Source organism: Sturnus vulgaris, chromosome 9 (genome assembly GCF_052056855.1).
Source record: "Sturnus vulgaris isolate bStuVul1 chromosome 9, bStuVul1.hap1, whole genome shotgun sequence".
In the NCBI taxonomy this organism is placed as follows: Eukaryota; Metazoa; Chordata; class Aves; order Passeriformes; family Sturnidae; genus Sturnus; species Sturnus vulgaris.
In genome coordinates, this window is record NC_142251.1 from 17858517 (window position 1) to 17876781 (window position 18265).

The window sequence follows — 18265 nt, forward strand, 5'->3', positions numbered from 1 at the left end:
GGCGGCGGCTCGGCCCCTTTAAGGCTTCGGCTGCCGTAACCCGATCCCCCCCGGAGCATCCTGCGCCCGGGAAGGGCCGTCCCGTCCCCGACGCCGCGGGGAAGGCATGGAGGAGGAGGAGGCGGCGCCGCAGCCCCCGTAGCCCCGCTCCCAGGTGCGGCGGGCGGGGAGGGAAGGCGGTGGGGCGCTGAGAGGCCGGGGCTGGCGGGGCGGGGGCGGTGCGGCCCCTTTCCCCCGCCCCGCGGGGCTGCGCTGAGCGGAGCGGCCCCTTCCCTCCCTCAGCGCGGGGCGCGCTGACAGCGCAGGGCTGCGCGGGGCCGCCTCCTCCCGCCGCCGCGGCAGCGCCTGGCCGCGGCCGGAGCGAGCCCGGCGGGTGCGCGCTGCCTGCGCTCTCCTGCCCGCTCCTGCCCGCTCCCTCCGTGCTCCCTCCGTGCTCCTGCCCGCCCGCCCGGCGGGCGCCGCGGGTGACCGGCACGCCGAGGTAATGCCCGGCTCGGGGCAGCGTCCCTCGGGGTCAGCCTGGGGCCTCCGCGCCCCCCGGACTCCCTCTCGGGGCTTCGCGACTCCAGACTGCCTGCGGGGTTTGGGGAAATTCGGTAAATGGGATCGCTGCAGCCACCTCGCCCTCAGTACCCTGACATTATAAGAAGCGTGCTTTATCTGCTGGGTGCTTTGGTGTTCTAAGAGCAGAAAGCTGAGTGGAGTTTAGGATGTGAATAGCCTTAAATAGAAAAGGGAACGGCTTAAGTGTGAGTAGCTTGAATTTTATTGTTTTTCTGCTTAGCGCTGCTTACTGAGCTAAGTAAGATATCAAACCAATAGGAGCTACCATTCAGAACCAAGAGCACAGCAAAGCTCCAGCACTGCAGATGTTTTATTACTGGGCTTATTATAAAATGTGGAAACAGTCAGTAGTCCAGTGTTGCTCTCTGCAGACTGGTCTGCCAAGTTTTACAGCTATTGGATTTGGCTTTCAGTTTTAAGCGGATCAGGAGAGCACAGTACTTCATGCGATGTCCTGCTATCAGTAGCAGCTTTACGGTGTAATCTTGTTTGGAAATTGATCCAATTTATCTTGAAATCCAGCCTCAAAGAAAGTAAGGACTGTGGGCCTTAAACCTTGCACTGCACCTTCTTACCATGTATTGTGGCTATACTGTTATATGTCTTATTTTTATGATGTGAAAAATTGATGAGGGGAAGGTAAATGCTAAGTGCTTTTGATGGTACAACACTTGATAACTTTCCTGCTCCTTTATCCTCTTTCATTCAGTGCCAACTTGTTTCTATCAGGTGTTCATAGTGTTATCATATTGGGGGTGAATAGATATTGTTTTTTCTTCTAAATTTCACGTAGAAACAGAATTGCAGGAAAACCACTGCAAGTTAATAGCAAATTAAAACGAACATATTTTTAGCTCTTGCGGAGTATGATGAAAAAACTTGTGTTATTAGCCTTCTCAAAGTTGTTGGGTCAACAGAGTAATTTGAAATCACACTAGGCATGTAAGCAACACCTTGCTGAAAAATGTTGGTTTCAAGTATTTGGTAATATTTGTTTACCTAAAGACTCCATTGAACAGCTGCAAGAGTGAAGTTCTGATCATATGTGGTTATTGTCTAACTGAATGGTTAAGACAGTAATTTTGGGTAAGCGAGGCAAATGCTAACGGTGAGGAATCAACCTGTATATTGTACTGTTTTTTCTGCGTTACAAAGTAGTCACTCTAAACCTGCTCCCCACCCAGCCTCCCATTAGCTCAAACCCCGTATCAGCTGACAGAACAGTAATCAATGACTATGCAGTTTGGGTGATAAAGTGTCTGCTCATACATAATCCACAGAGTTCTGTATCTTGATCAGACTTTGCTATACAGCTGCAAGAAGATACTTGGGAAGAAAACCCCACGGTGTAGTTGAAGTTGCCTGGCTTACTAACTTTGGCCTCTGTCAAGGAAAATTGTGATCAGAAGCTAATTGTTCTTGTTTTAAGTCAACAGGCATAATGCAACAAGCTGGTTAGGTTAGCAACATGAATAATTTTTCTTGTAAATGAAAAGAAGATCTGGTAAAAACCAGTATATTTTCATGTTAAACAGGATGCAGTTGATAACAACCTAGAGATATGAGAAAATAACAACCTATAGATATGAGATAATGTTCATAGCTGAATGTGAAATGCTGTATTTACACGTGGCCCTTGAGTTGAATTAAAAAATGACACTATTAATTGCTGAGGAAAAAGATAAAATTATTCTGGACTTGGTAGTTACTATACTTAAACAGCATCTTGATAAGCATATGAAATCAGGCTTGCAAAACTTGAGCATCTGTGAGACCAAACAGAGGCTTAGTGATTAATTTTTTGTCTGTCTTCTCTAAAACCATCATACCTTTCTCCTTCATGAGCATCATGGTTCTGCATTTGCTGAAAGTCAGGTCATGCACTTTCCATGATAGTACCTTTTTTAAAAATGAGTTCCCTCCACTGGCTCCTTAGGAGACAGATTAGTCTTCTAATGCATTTCTTTCAAGGAATGCTTGCAAGGTTTGTTTAATTCCATAATCTGTACTAAGATGAACACCTGTCAAAAGTTAAACTTTACTTACCTATTATAATGTTCTGGTACTAAGAAGACAAAACAAAACATGGTTTTCTCTTGTCCAAGAGATTGTCAGTGTCTTTGAAACACAGAGATACTGGTGGTCACTGCAGGTGAATTAAGTGTAGCATCATGAGAATTGCTGTATTTTAATCAAAAGGATGAAGTAGGTGTGGTTAATTCTCAGTGGTTTTACTATTTTTCTGAAGAGAATTGTACTTAACCTGGATTTTGGCTTGCTTTATTAATTAACCCAACTGATTTTTTTTTCCTTATGCGGTCCAAGAGAAGATTTGATTGCTACAAATGAGATAATGTAATAACAAAGTTTCATCCTTGGCGTTAGAACCTGGAACTGGGCACTGTGCAGTGCTTCTCAGTGGGTTTAAACTGATAGATACTAAATAGTTTTATTCCTTCAAATGGTAAGGTTTTAGAAAATTGAACTTAATACCCATTGTCTCTGGTACTTTATGTGAAAAGGATATAAAGTTTGGTTTGTGTTTTGTATCTTCTTGGTCAGTGGAGGCAAATGGAGGAGTATGTGGAGAATTGAGAATACCGAATATTCAGGATTATAATTGAACTTGGAAGTTTTGGTAGAGTAACATTAAAAAGTATGCAGTACTTATATGCTGCTGCACTAGAACAAGTCATCAGAAAACAACTGGAATCAAATTAATTTGATGCCATGTACTGCAGAGTGTGTACATAAAAGTTTAGTTTGGAATAAAAATGCATTTATGAACTCAATCTTCTGATCACCCCCTGTGATTTGTGTTGTGTAGCTGTCCCAGAGCATGCAAGCTGGATTTCTTTTGGGTTCAGGTGGGCAGGAAGATAAGCCCTAGGAGCACATCAAGTATGTTCCAAGAATTGTGCAGTCCCTAGGACAGAATTAAAGCTGGTCTGAAGTAAGCACATGATAGAGGCAGGTTTCACTCAGCAAATCTGCTCTTATTTGTCCTGTATTCTGTTTTTATACATGTAGTACTGTGGGTACTAGTCAGAGGAAGTTTTATTGTCTTCAGTTCTGGCAGAATAAATAGAAAAGAAAGAGGTAGAGGAGGAAAAGTTTGAGACCATTGAACCTTCTGCTTCTAAGTCTTTGAAGATGAAAGTTTATTTTTTCTGATCTGCGTGTTTCAATATACTCACTATTTACACCCCAAAATGAGACTATTGTATTTAATTTAAAAAAAAGTTATTATTTTCTTATTATGGTGGACTTTTTCCTCTATTTTTTCCTCCTGAAGTTCAAGTTTCTTACCATCTGCAATGCAGATACAATTTCAAAAATCTAAGGCATGTTCACTCACTCTGTAATGCATGTGAAATAAAGGTGGACATAAATGTATTATATCGTTGTATCACTTTTGCTGACCATAAAGTTGCTGTAGTAACATCAAATTATGCTGTCCTAAAAGTCTTCATTTTATTTTTAGATATTTTCTTAAGTAAAACTAAAATAAGTAACAGCAGATTTTTTATAGGTATTTAAATAATTATTTAAATTTTTGAAATGAAGCCATTTGGTTTTTTTCCCGTTTCCAGTTCAACTTAATATAAATTGACCTTTTTTGAGTTTGTAACTTTTGCTAGTGTTGGAGTGTAAACCACTTCACTGTCAAATTGGAGATGCATGTCAGAAGTTTGTGGCTTCTGGGGAAATATCATTCTGTGCTGCAGATACTGGCAACTCAGGAAAAATGACAGAAGCATTTAGAGATGGACACTTATGTTTGGAATTGTTTTGGTATTTAGACCTCATGAAATAGCTGAACATCTAGAAACTGAGAAGCCAATCAGCTCTAACGAGAGGAGACTTTCCCCTGAGTGTGAAAATGTGCCAAGGTTAGAGTTTTGTGAAGGAAGGAAGCTCGAATGCGATAGCCTGACTGACACAGGGACCAGCTCTGACTGAGCACGGTGTGAATTGACAGCTGCTGGCTCTGGAAAGTGTACAGAGCTGCAGTGAGGCTACTGCTGCTCTGGGCTGACCCAAAAACCTCTTTTCTGTGCTTACCTGATTCCATTGTTGCGTTTTAAAATCCTGTTGGCAGCAGTCAGTCTGACAATAATGAAACAAGTTTTACCTTTGGAGGTTCTTGGGATGGGAGTGGAGGCTACAGACCTGGTGGTTGCTCTGGCCAGTGGTCTTCACTGCCCTTTCTGTGTAGATAAAATACATAGCATTTTGGGCCACAAGAATATATAATATGCAAATGTTAAAAACCAAAATGCAACTCGTGTATCTAAAAGTTTGGGCATACCTTTATACTGTTAATGCTTAAGTAGAAACATTGAACAGGTAGAAGTTTTTAGTGGATAATATTTCTGTTAATAAGTTTGCTGTCAAAAACACTTTCTGTGTTTGCTTAAAATAGTTAAATAGAGAATAGAGTGAAATTACCTTCTGCTTCTCTTCACAGGCTGAAGAACAATGGCTTCCTTCAGCAACCTGACTATTGGCATTGCTGTTGCCAGTTTTACTGTATTTCAGCTCCTGTTCCACGTTTTAAGTTCCTGGGTGTCAACACGAATAACACGTGGTTTTAAGAATCTCAGCCAAAAAAGGAAGATTGAATGGAATTCAAGGTAGAGTGTTCAAAACAACAACAATTATGACCTACCTGATATCTTGGATACCTGAACCGCCTGTGTGTGTATGTGTAAGACTGAAGAAAACCCTGTTAGTTAAATGTTTGTAAGTATCAGAGACCTGCCTCTAGGCACGGCAAAAAGAATGCATTTGAAATTTTGAGGCCCTTTCATGGAAACATGGTATTACCAACACTTCTACATTGAATACTTTGTTAGACAGTGATGCCCAAGTGAAGACAAGTACAAAAATAAAACAGTGACTGGTGAGAGGTAATAAACTCAAGGGATGCTCTGTGATGCTTCTAGTAAAGAGAAGAGAGAAAACATTCCTTTCCAAACTTTTATGAAAATGAAAACTGTTGCAATTTATTCTGAATCCCAATCTATTTTTGGTCATGCTTTTGGAAGCAAAGCAGTTTGCTCTCTGTTCTCCTGGTGCTACTACACTACAAACTGTTTTATATAGGTTAAGGTTTTCCAAGGAATTAAATGAAACTTTGGTGTAGTGTTGAAGAGAACCAGGTTCGTGTGTGTTGTTGAGGAGGAGGACTGCAGGAGGAAGAGGGGGAAACTGTAGCACACACAGGGTACACATGCAGGAAGGAGTTGTGGAAACTCAGTCCAAAAACATTCCTCACTCCGTTTGTGCTTCTGCACTTCCATCAGTGGGATGGATCCACCTGCATTTCACTTGTCTCCTCAGATACAGGACTTCTAGAAACTTGTATGAACCGTGAGTCTTTAAGCCATAAAGGAAGTATAAGACAGTAATTGAAAATGGTGATCAATGAGGTTTTATTTGGAGCATACTACTCTGAAATGGTGTATATAGTACACAAGGTTCACAGTTGAAATTAATTGATACAGTATAACTTTGAGTAGCCTATTACAACTTTAAAATATTTTTTCAGATGTTTCCCAAATTTAAAGCTCAAAATGTGTACTGTATGGTTGTCACTGCACTCAAAATGCATTAGTTGCATTTCTCTTCCTCCTCTGTACTTTTTAGTGTCAGGTAGATACTTTTAAAGTTGTTTCCATTGTTCTAGACAGCATTAGCAACTCAAATAGCCTTGCCCTTCCATTTGGCAGATATCCACTTGCAGTGTTCTTAAAGGCACCATCTTGATTTCAGTTCCATCTTTGAAGATTACCTATCTGCCAGAACAACTGTGCAGGATGCCAGTTCACAGTATCAGTGCCACTTAGGTTTATATCTCTGTTACAATTAACAATAGAGGTAGACAGGGAAAGTGAACTAAACTGTTTCCATGTGAAGCTGAATTATTGTCTGTAAGCCACATCAAATGGCCTTTAATTGCATAATAGGCTTTATGAGAACTTACCCCATGCCTGGTAGTGCTATGCTGGTATAGTGCTTTGCATAATAACATGAATTGTTTTGCACATCACAAGTGTGCTGGAAATACGCTGCTCCATAATCTCTGGGCTACTTTGTAATAAGGTGTTTAACTGCTCAACTTGATACAGTACCCCAGACTATGTCCTTTTTTACCTCTTTGCACATTGTTTTTCTTTGGGGTTGATAGCAGGATGTAGATGTTAGCACACAGATAGGCTGAGATCCTGAGCTTCACCCAGTTCAGGAATTAGAAGTCATGAAACACAAAGCATGGTTCATCAGCATCTTGTGGATTTTTATAACTGAGGAGGGCAAGAAAGGCTAGCTGTGCTTGTGTTACTTCAGCTCTGCTAACCAAACACAGTGTTTTGTCACACTGCCCTGTCACTCTAGTATTTCAGCAAAATGAAGAGAGGCCTCAAGGAGTATCTTGCAAATTCAGAGAATGCAGATGAGTATGTATTTATTCTGCAGAGAGCTCTGCAGGTAGAGACAGTTACTATGTCCCAGTAAAATCAGTTGGTTTCATTTAAATTATTTAAAAGTAAATGGCTGTTATTTTGTCCTATATTGAGCTGGTGTAGGGAGTGCACACACAATTATTCTGTTGGCAGTGCTAGGGAAACTGGCACAGAGGATGGTTATGCATTTTTATCAGCTCAGCTGGGTCTGGAAGAGGGCATCTGTCTCAAATGAGCTGTAGCATTGAAAATATATTGTTACAGTTTGGAGGGCTTTGTAATCAAGCATTTGAGCTGCAGCTCTTGACTGTATTTTCCATGCTGTCAGTTTGTTCATTCTGACCTTCCAAGAATTATGAACCAATAAAGTAATTGCTTCTGGCATCTAAAGTATGTGGACACTGAAATAGAGTTAAAAACTATATTTGGTCACAGATGTAGTATAACTCTTCAAGTTGTTGTGCATATATTCCTGTCACCTCTCCTATAATACATGCTTTTACTGCTATTTAGTAGTTGTGGAGAAAAAAATACATTCAGTAATAAAGGAGCAAGTCTGCAACCTAGCATTGCAACTTTTTTTGTTTGCAGCTTAGTAAGGAGTTAAAGGATGCAAGCTTTGAAAAAAATTTTAAGGAAATGCACAGAGCTTGATAGCTTGACCTAGATTCCTTATTAAAATGGACTGTTGTACTATTTCCCTTCTGCCCCACCTTCTATGGAGAAGCTTCAAAGTCCAGAACTAAGGAAGAAATCTGCTGCTTTTTCTTTCCTTTTTTTTTTTCTTTTATTTCACCCCCATTAATTGCTCTGCTTGTGTATAGCTTGTATACTAAATACTAAGGTTCAGATAAACAGCCTCTTCAAAGACAAATTGCAACTGTAAACTAATGAGTTATATTTTAGGACAAATTTTCCTTCTTTCAGCTTTATCCTCTCCTCAAGTTCAAAAATTCCAGGTATTTCTTAAACACTAATATTGCATGCTGTGCTTTGTTTTTAAAAAGAAAGAAAAGTTCCTATCGTCTTTAATCATGTGTTACAAGAGTAGACCTTTTAATTAAACTATTAATTATCATTAAAATTTGGATAATTATATTTTCTTTCTTTGTTAAAAGAAGAGAGGGCAGAAGTGCAGCCTGTGCTGTAATGATTATTAATTGTTCTCATCCAGTTTTTGACTACTCATATTATACTAATCTTCATTCGTTTTCTGGAACACTATTGAAAAAGCTGCTGAAAATAGCACAGTGACACTCTTGAAACAAATTGTAAATATAGTCTCTTTTATGAAAAGTTACAGAATTTTCTACTGCCAATAGATAATAGTATAACTTCTGGAAATGGAGTAGGGATTATAACCTCTTTCTTTGCAAAGTCTTCTGCAGGAAGCAAGATGTTTTCTTCAAATCTTGCATGGCAGAGCTTAGACTCCTGAGAGTGCCTTAAGGATATCTAAAATATTAATGACTTCCAAATACATGTATTCAATATGTACAAAGACAAGAATAATAACTAACAGCATCTGTGCATTTGTGTATATATTGTTGGTGCTGTGAATATGGTATGAAGTGTTTCCAATCATACAGCACTGAACTTCTCATCAATCAAACAGTATCTGTGATTCTCTATGGATATTTTTTTCACATAATTTTTTTCTTTCTAGTTATGCTTGCAAAGTGGGAAAGCGGACAGTAGCTACACAGCATTAGGTGCAGTTTATAGTTGTGTTAAATCCATGGCTAGAGCAGGAAGGTTACACATTTTGGATCCATGCCTATTGCATTGTTCTACCTTCCAAGAATACATGTGGACTGAAAGGGCAGGAATGGCCCTGGCAGAAACCCTGCTGGGGCTTCTGTAAATAGATATTTCTCTGTAAGTGCATGCTTGTTAAGATGTAGAGTTTATCTACACTGTGCATGCAGCCTATAAACTGTTGTATTTGGGGAAAAAATGTGTCTAGTACCCAGGTAGGAATAAGGCAACGTTGATTACTGTGACTTTTATTTTTTATTTCCCTTGTTTGATACAAATCTGCTAATTGATATAAACCTGTAGCTATTATACCTTAGCTACTCAGCTGCAACCTCTTGTATAGCAAGTTTTCTGTTTGAAAACCAGAATCTACTTCAAATGCATTAGAAATTCTACCTGAAGCTTAGGATTTCTCATTTAGTGCCACCTTCCAAACCCAAACTAGACTTATTATGGGTCTTTTAATTTGGTGCCTGAAAGGAGAAACTTGCTGTTGCAGGATTCCTGTGCTTCTATGACTATGAAAATGTGTACACATTTTCCAGCAAATAAGACAATACAGAAAACATTTGTTAGAGAGCTAGGTGTTGTACTGTCTTTAAGGATACATTAATATATGGGATAACTGGAGGAAAATTTAGATCTATTACTTTTAAGACTCTACTTTGTATCTAATATTGTCAATCTCACTCCAATCTAATAGATTCCTTCTTTTTGATTGTTTTTCCTGCCTGTCATTATGTAAGTGGTTGGACGTAGCATAGAGAACAGATGATTGTCTTCCACAGAAGTATCTGGATGCAGTTGAGAATGCCTTTGGAATCCTAGCTTAAGCACAGTATGAGAAGTTGTGAATGGCAGTGCCTCCTTGTGACTGTGTTCTCTTTTTCAGGACAGTGTCCACATTCCACGCCTTGGTGGTTGGAGGCTTTTGCCTGTATATTTTATTGTACGATGATGCTGTCAATGCTGACCCTCTCTGGTAAGGCATGTTACATTTATGTTGTGGTTGCACAATAAAATAACTTGAGAAGGAAAAAAAATCCTGCAGTGTATTAAGTACTGAATGATTTAGTTCCCATTAAAATACACAGTTGTGATGTGTTCATTTTTATGTCTGTACTGCTTGAAAATTTGATAACTATTGTGTCAGTATTAATGGCTTAGTTCAATGTATCTCTGTGAAGTGGAATAGATAAAATACAAGCAATTGATTTAAAATAGCATATTAAATTACTAAAGAATAAACTGTAACTATCAGTCATACTGAAACTCTGCTGTTTACAGTAATAATTTTAAAGTGAAATTGAAAAGCTGTAGCAGATCTGAATAGTGAAAGTTCTCCATATATCTGTGTGAAAGTTCTCCATTGAACCCTGCAAAGGGTTTGGGTTCAGTGGAGAGAGAATGTGGTATTGCTGTCAGGTAATAACTGAAAATAGATACAATAGATCCTAACAAAGACTGGAGCATTGGTAAGCTCCAGGGAAGCATCAGCTCACAATGTGTGTGACATTTTTTGGTGGTCTAGGACTTCTCATCAAAATTTTCCTTTTTTTCTATATGTATGTACTAGAGACTAACATAGATGATGTAGAAATTGTTTTTGTGGTGGTGAGAATCACATGGTAGAAAATGTGGAGGTGGTAGAGATCAGATAAGGAGAGGGAGAAGACGTAAATAAGTGGATTAAGTTGTAGCTTCACAGGAGAACAGGCTCTTTCCTATGACTATTCACAGTCATTACAGTTTTTCAAGTTTGATTAGCATTTTATATGACTCTGTATCTGCAAAGAAGTTTGAAGAAAGTCAGTCATACGGACTTTACTCTGTCCTATCTGCCCGTTCATGTGTCATTGATTTGCCACACATACCTCCTTAGCAATCACCAAAGAGATAGTTCTTCCCATTTGCTTATTCAAGTCACTCCCTGTTTGTCACTCTGGGCTCTTGCTTGCATCAAAGCTGGCCTGCAAACATCAGGGCTCATTAATTCCATGCACCTTCCATTCAAGGAGATAGTGTAAAATCTAGATTTCCTGACCTAAATTCTAAGTTCTCCATTTGTTGACAATAATTTGAGAAAAATAATTCTAATATGGACTCTTCTTGAAGGGATGTGACAGATGGAGTGTGCAGCCATATATGTTGTTGAAGTGTTGGTTTAGAAAGCCTAGGGCAGGTTTGATGCAAAGTGACCATTCTCTGGGGGGAAAAAAAAGAAGGGAAGTGAACCATTCCCTGTTCCATCCAGTTAAGTCATGTCAATAACCATTATCAAGGAACCAGTTTCATATACTTAGTCCTTTGCATGTTCTCTGGAGAATATGAAGGCTCTTGAGTGCAGGCTTAGTCTTGGTGGTGATGTGCTGGTGTGTTGGGACCCTGTAGAAGTTTAGTTATGATGCTGCTGCAGCTGGGAGCTCTCACATGAGGGCTCTATGTGAAGAGTTTCTGCTAAAGTTATGAGAACATATCTGTCTATACTCTATGTCTAAACCTAAAGAAACACTCAGCCCACAACATATGTAGCTTATGAAATCAAGTTTTGAAGCCATGGAAAAATGTTCTCATTTCAAGGTGTATTTAAAAGAACTTCTATGGCCAATATTAGGAGATGGAGTGAATTCCAGACTTTCCCAGTAATGACTTTTCTTCATCTAACAGCAGAATTCTGGTTTTGTGAGTCCTATTTTCCTGTAAACTACCCTCTCACTGAGGGGAACAGTTAGTTTTAGACACTAAGAAAGCTTTACAATTTAGTGATCAGATTGTAATAATACAGGAAATCTCTCCACTGCTCCATTCCAATAGGATTAAGACAAAATAGTTAAATAATAGCATTTTACTGTGTTCTGGCTGAGGCACACTTTGTATTGGAGTTGGCTGTAAGCACAGTTAGGTGCCTTTTGTCTGGAAAGGTTTATAACAAGGATTGCTTTCACAGCTTGTCTTGAACAGTCGACATTTTATGGATCTGTTGACCTCTCACTTGAAGCTCAATTCATATTTACACAAAACATAGCTAGATTAGTTGCACAACTTAATTTAAAAATTAAGTTACAATCCTTATGCCAAGGAAAAAAGACTTGCTTATCAAATTCCTCAAAGTAGGAATGCACAGAGCACAGTGGAGGGAAGAACAAACATTGTTTGCTGTAATGTGGATGCTTCCCTTCCTTGAGCTGTATTCACAGGTTTGGGTTTGCTAACATTCTAGAGGAACTGAAGTTGTGTTTGTGCTACTAAGAGTTTTGCCTGTTGGATGTTTGGCACCAAAAGGGAAGGGATAGAAGGTGTGGAAACTACTCTGAAAAGCATTTCTGCTCAAAGCTTCTTTGGCTCCAGAGAACTGGCAAATTATTCCTTTCCTGTGTCCTTCTACTTTGTTTATCCCTGTAAACATCCATCTGATTATGAATATGAAAAGCACCAGCTGAGCAAGATATTTTTGTCATCCTTACCAAAGTTCTAGCACTGGCAGAAAACAAAAATGGAGACACAGAGTGTCAGTTAAAGGGCTAAGAGACAGCCACTGGGCTGTTCTCTTTTATCCTCCATTTTCCTGAGAAGCTAGCTTGGAAGTCTTGCTGGGTTTCAGTTCAAATCTCCAGCAAGGCTCTTGGGGCAGTTTCTATGCCAAGGCAGGGGTTGATCCTGATTAGTATACTTAGTAGGTGTCTTGTATCTGGGTGGAAAAGGAATCCACTTTTATGATTAGGAACCCTTCTTAACTAGATTGCATAAGCTCTTACTGATGAGCCAAGAATAATGTGTCCTGATGGGCACTGTGTTTGAGATGTGTATGTCCTTTGCAAATTAGGCTGTAACTACGTATTTTTGATATGTTTACAGGGGTGACCCTTCAATTGTGAAGCTGAATATTGCTATTACCACAGGCTACCTCATTTCTGGTAATTATGCAACATGTGTATAACATGCATGACCTGTTTATTTATATTGAGTCACTATACCTGTGTGTTTATCCTGAGCCACTGTGGTGAAGATGTGATATGTGCATACAATACAGTTTCTACTGTGGCTTTTAAAATTGCTAATGGATTTGTGGGTTGAGGTGCAATCACAGGATCTTGCTAGCAGATGTGAAAGATGGAATATCTCCCCAAGCCCTGGGGAAATGCCACTGTGTGGCTTTGTCATGGTTTGATGTGCAAGCACCAGCTCCAGCTCAGTTTTGTCCTTTGGCCAGCTGAGAAGGTGGTAGAGCAGTGCCCTTCACTGTCTTCACAGTGCCTACAACTCATAACTCTTCTATCATGTGTTTCTTCCTGTGACCTAAGAATGCTGGCAGCAGAATTTTAGTAACCCTCAGTACAAGCTGAGGCAAATAATGCCATAGGATCCTGCCTGGCCATCTTTTAGTCTCACTTGAAGCCAAAATTCAGTCATGTATAAAACATGGGAATTTTTAGTTATTTACTTTGTATATTATTTATTCCTACGTCTGTTTTATGTTCTTAATTTTGCTGTCAACTAAAGTTAGCATGAGAATTTTGCTACAAAATGCTTTGGGGCTTTCTTTTATGTTGTGTGAGGATAATACTGGCTTATCAAAGCAAAAACTTGTGACTTGGACTAGTTTTGGTGAAAACTGCTCATGATAGGATAAAGTCTCTGACTGGGCCACAGACTTGGTTATCTCATGCTAGATTTCTCGAGCCAGTGGAAGTGATAATCTGGTGATCAGCATACTCTGTGTTAAACTGTGCATTACTTTTTGTCTGGGTTTTTTCTTAGCTTCAACTGCCATGTTTAAATTAATCAGTATCTAATTTTGAATAATTATACATTAAACTTTCATTATGAATTAATGAATGCCTTTGAACAGGCGTCTCAACCTGACCACTCATTCTCTCTCACTTCCCTATATAGTTGATGTTTAATTATTAATAGGAAGTGAGCAGCTATGTCAGATGATGTAGAGCCTTGCGTGCGGATAGCTAATATTAAAGAGAGCAAGGCACACACTGGACTTAATAAAGGCATTGGGGTAAAGTCTTTGATTTAGAACCTTGGTCAATAATATTCTTGTCCAAAGTACTTATTTGCAGAAAGTAGGTGCAGAAATTGCTTGATCTAGTACAGAGAACAAAATCTTCTGAATTGTCAGACCATCATGGGAGAAGAAATATGTTTTTGTAGTTTTTTTTGTTTGTTTGTTTATTTTCTTTTAAAGCTTTCTTTTTAACCCTAACTTGGATCTGCTATGTCACTTTTGCAGTAATTTGAACATTGGGATTTAATAAAGCAAATATGCTTCTTATTCCAAATAACTCTTGCGAAGTATTTTTGGTAAATGGTTCCAAATTTGCTAGCATACATTTCTTTTTGATTCAGAGGTTCTTTGTAATAGAGCCCTGCATTTGTTGCATGTATTTGTATGTTTGCTATGCCCCCTAGAGACCTGCCTTTTTTTTTCTTTCTTTTTTATGTAATTTGTTCCAGATTTTTGGAATTGTGTGAAGTCACTATGAGATTCAGGATCCACCTTTTCCTTCCAAAATACTTCAGCTAAAGTTATTGCATCTGTATTTCTACTCATGTGGAAAGTAATAATATATAGAAATTGTTGGGAGAATACTGTTTCTTAATGCTTTGACTGAAGTAAAGGCTTTAGGATAAACATGTTCACTTCAGAGATCATTAATACAGAGGGTTTCTACTGATGCCGTATCTTGTATATCTCTAAAACTCAGAGAAACTATTCTGAGGTCAATGATTGTATAATAAATAGTTCTTTATAGTTATTTCTGTTCTCTTGTAGATCTGTTGCTTATTATTTTCTACTGGAAGGCAATTGGTGACAAATTTTTTGTAATACATCACTTGGCAGCTCTGTATGCTTACTATTTTGTACTGGTAAGTGCTGTATTTTCTTGTAACAGAAGCAGATGAGATTAAAGAAACAACTTTTATAGAGTTCGCTTAATGTTGAACAAAATTTTCACTGATTAGTGAAAAGCATGCTTATACTTTGAATCATTATTTTTAAATGTTTTTATCAGTTATTTGTGGTAAGTGCATGCCTTTTCAATGTTACGCTCCAACAGAAATGTGTAACTTTGTTGTCCTTAAAAACCTTTCTCAGGTTTTGCTGTAAAAGACTTTGACAGAAAGGCTTTTCATATGATTGTAGAACAGGGTTTTAAATAAAACCACAAGCTTGAATATTTAGTTGAAAAGTTAGAAGGAAATGGTTTCAAGTGGTTATGTTCTGCTTCTGTCTCCCAGGTAACAAGTGACAGGATGAGGGGAAATGGCCACAAGCTGTGCCAGGGGAGCTTAAGTTTGGATAGTAGGAAGAATTTCTATATTGGAAGAGTGGTCAGGCAAGTGTTCAGGGAAGTGGTGGAATCACCATCCCTGAAAGTTTAAAAGGCATGTAGATGTGGCACTTGGAGATATGGTTTAGTGGTGAGCACACAGAGCACAGTTAATGATTAGACTTGATGTTGAAGGTTTGTTCCAACCTTTATGATGTTTTCCCTGCCTAATGTGTGAATCCCAGGCTTTTGATATTAAATGTGTTGAGATGTCAGAGTTCCCATGTAATGGTTTAAAGGGGCTGAAGTACACTGACAAGTGAATACTCTGTTTCTGGTTAAAGATAATTAAATTTACTAATATTATCATGGATGAAAGTTAATTAGAGCTGAATATTAGATAAATGAAAATACCGCTACCAATGCTAATCTCCAATGCAGAAAATTGATTAGTTGTTTCTGGAGGAAACAGAAAGCATAATATTAGTGTGAACTTCTTTAAAAGCATTTATTGCTATGTGGATATAGCTCTGCCTGTGGATGTCAGTGTGTTGCTCTCAGTCTATTGTCTTCAGAGAAAGTTCCCCCTAAGTATGTTATTTCCAAATTGCCTTTTGAGGATAGGAAAGAATTTGATTAAACACACAGATTTTCTATTTAGTGTTGTGCAAACTGCCATGAAAAGCTTGATGTAGTGGGTATTTGCTTGCTTGGTGGGAGAAAGAGGAATCATGATACACACTCCATAGGTTGTTCAGGAAACCTAAGGAAATTAAAAAAACCCAGTCTTGTTTAGCTCTGCATCTGCAAACTGCTGCTTACCCAGCAATTGTGTAAGTGGGTACTGTTTCCAGCACAACCAATTGATAAGGCAGATCGAAGGCTCAGCTGGAGGGAGTGTGGTGTGGATGTGCCCCATGGAGGAGCACGGCAGGCACCTGGCACGGCTGCTGGCAGGGCCAGCCCTGCCCTCTGCAGGAGGGAAGAAAGGGCTTCATGTGCCCTTCCTGCTGTCAAATAAGAGCTGAGAATTCATCTTTGCTTTGGCAAAATATGTTCCTGAAGCAACGCAGGGAGATTTTTCTTCAGCATACAGTGTTTCTGTTTGGGCTTGTTTAAACATTGAAAAATCAAAAATATTTATAATTCTTTCAGACAGTAATTTCATCATGATAATTAGTAATCTATGGCTACTTGTGAAAGTCTTCTCTAGTTTGCTTTTCATGGCCATTTAAGTAAGAAGCTACTGATTGGAGATACCTGAAGGAAAATTGCACCTTTTGTGATAAAACGTGCTTTGAAAGTGCAAGAAAGGTGGCCACAACTGGCAAAATCAGCTGGATTAAAGAAGTTGAGATGATGTATCATTCTGTGTATACTAAAGACTCAAATGACAGTTTCACATCTACATTGTTGATTTTTGTTTTGTTTTGCTAACCAGAGTGAAGGTCTGCTGGCTTATTTTGGAAACTTCCGTCTCCTAGCAGAGTTCTCCACTCCTTTTGTCAATCAGCGGTAAGTGCTTAGGGAGGTTTTTCCATTGTTCTTCTAAAATTTAATCTGCATTACTATTTCTGTCACTTAGGAAGTCTTTTTCTAGTTGTCGAATATCTGCTGAGAGGGAATTTATATATATTGAACTAAGGATTACTATATGAAAGTCTTTTTTGCTGTGAAAACATTTTACTGCTGTAGATGCAACAGTATAACTAATGTATTCATCCCCGAGTTCCTTTTCAGATTAGACCAGGCTTGGTATGAAATGCCAGCTTTTTTATGAAAATACCAAAGAAAAAATTCACAAATAAAATATTCTTTATTAACTTTTGTATATTCATTTAATTTTTATAATAAAGCCGTCTTCAACATGGATTTTTTTTCTTGGTATCATGGGTGAGGAAAAGAAGCAAGATAATATTGTCATCAGAATCCTAGAATGGAATTACACTGCCCTGTATAATTTGAAGTTTATTTTCCAATATTCCACACATAGATCAATATTAATATAAGCACATGAATATCTAGAATAATATAAATGTATTTTCTTTATTTGATTTAAAAAAATAGTTCTGCAAGTTATTTTAAGCACTTAAGTATATCTGAAATGGTTAATCTTCACATTTGTGATTAGAGAAGAAAGGGGCAGAAGCTTCTCCTGCAGAGCTCAGAGTCAGAGCCTGCCCTGACTGCTGGTTCAAGTGTATTTGCCTGATTTGCTGCTGTATCAGAAAAGGAGGCTGATAATGCCTCATAGTGCAGCAAGGGGAAAGCTGTCATTGGAGTTTCATGGTGCTGTGGGGAGGGTGGCCTCTCTCCTTACTCTGTAGCCACCAGGACACAGCTGGGGGTAGGGATTTGCCCCAGACAGATCTCACCCCAGGCGAGGGGCTTTGGTACACAGCAGGGCTGGTCTTCCTCCATTTTTTTGCAAGGTAGGATGAGAACTTCCAGCGTTTCACATGCCTTCATGCGTTTTGGAGTGTATTTCTGCTTTACTGCTTCTGCATGTGTGGCATCTGTTTTCTTTTCCAGATGTCTGGTAGAGAAAGGATAAGGCAAATAGAAACTATTCCTCCTGCAGCCAGGCTGTTGCCCATTACTGCATTGTGACTGTAATCTCTGAAGTGTTTTATGACACTGTAGCATGCCTCAGAGTTGTTACCAATAAAAAAGATTATACTATGGCCCCTTTTGAACATTAGTTTGGTAAACTGGAACTTACAGGAGGACAGGGAGGGATAATGGAGTTCTCCAGAGGCTGCTGTCCTCTGCCCCAGTGCAGTTGAGTGGGAGATATCAGTCTGTTGTAGCCTGTGCTCTGTGTACTCAGAGAAACTAAAGACTAAACAAACACTTCATCAAACTTAATGAACAAAAAAGGGTTTCTATTGATATTCATGTCCTAGTGAATGGCTGTCCTAGCTTCTACCAGACAAGATGCCATCCTGGGTTCAGGTGGGTTCCTACACTGATGCTTACCTTTCAGACTGTGGAATTGTGGTAATTAAAAGTAATTTATGTTATACTTTTTAAATGCCTATGGTGAAATTATGGGTCTTTGAATACTGATATTTAGCACTCTCTCAGAAAAGCAGAAATTGCTGCAGGAGATAATAAAGTCCCTTGCACTAAGGGATGTCATCTCATTAGTGCATGATTTTTTTTCCATTAAATTTGAAGTGAATCAGACCC

General features: G+C 38.9%; 2 protein-coding genes across 3 annotated transcripts in view; both read left to right on the plus strand.

The window, feature by feature from the left end:
* Positions 1-18265, plus strand: part of TLCD4 (TLC domain containing 4) — a 25450-nt gene continuing 7185 nt past the window's right edge. Inside the window, exons 1-6 of one of the 2 annotated variants that reach the window (XM_014884666.2) lie at positions 1-154; positions 5036-5201; positions 9682-9771; positions 12645-12703; positions 14575-14669; positions 16515-16588. In XM_014884666.2, the coding sequence (XP_014740152.1) occupies positions 5047-5201; positions 9682-9771; positions 12645-12703; positions 14575-14669; positions 16515-16588 (473 nt within the window). In that variant the 5' untranslated portion in view covers positions 1-154; positions 5036-5046. Of the gene's footprint in view, positions 155-258; positions 482-5035; positions 5202-9681; positions 9772-12644; positions 12704-14574; positions 14670-16514; positions 16589-18265 lie in introns of those variants that run through there. The other variant, XM_014884643.2, reaches the window with a different exon arrangement.
* The window catches only part of HCCS (holocytochrome c synthase), a 19571-nt gene continuing 17871 nt past the window's right edge, over positions 16566-18265 (plus strand). The window contains exon 1 of the mRNA XM_088170020.1: positions 16566-16588. The gene's annotated coding sequence lies outside the window, so the exon portion shown is untranslated. The remainder of the gene's footprint in view (positions 16589-18265) is intronic.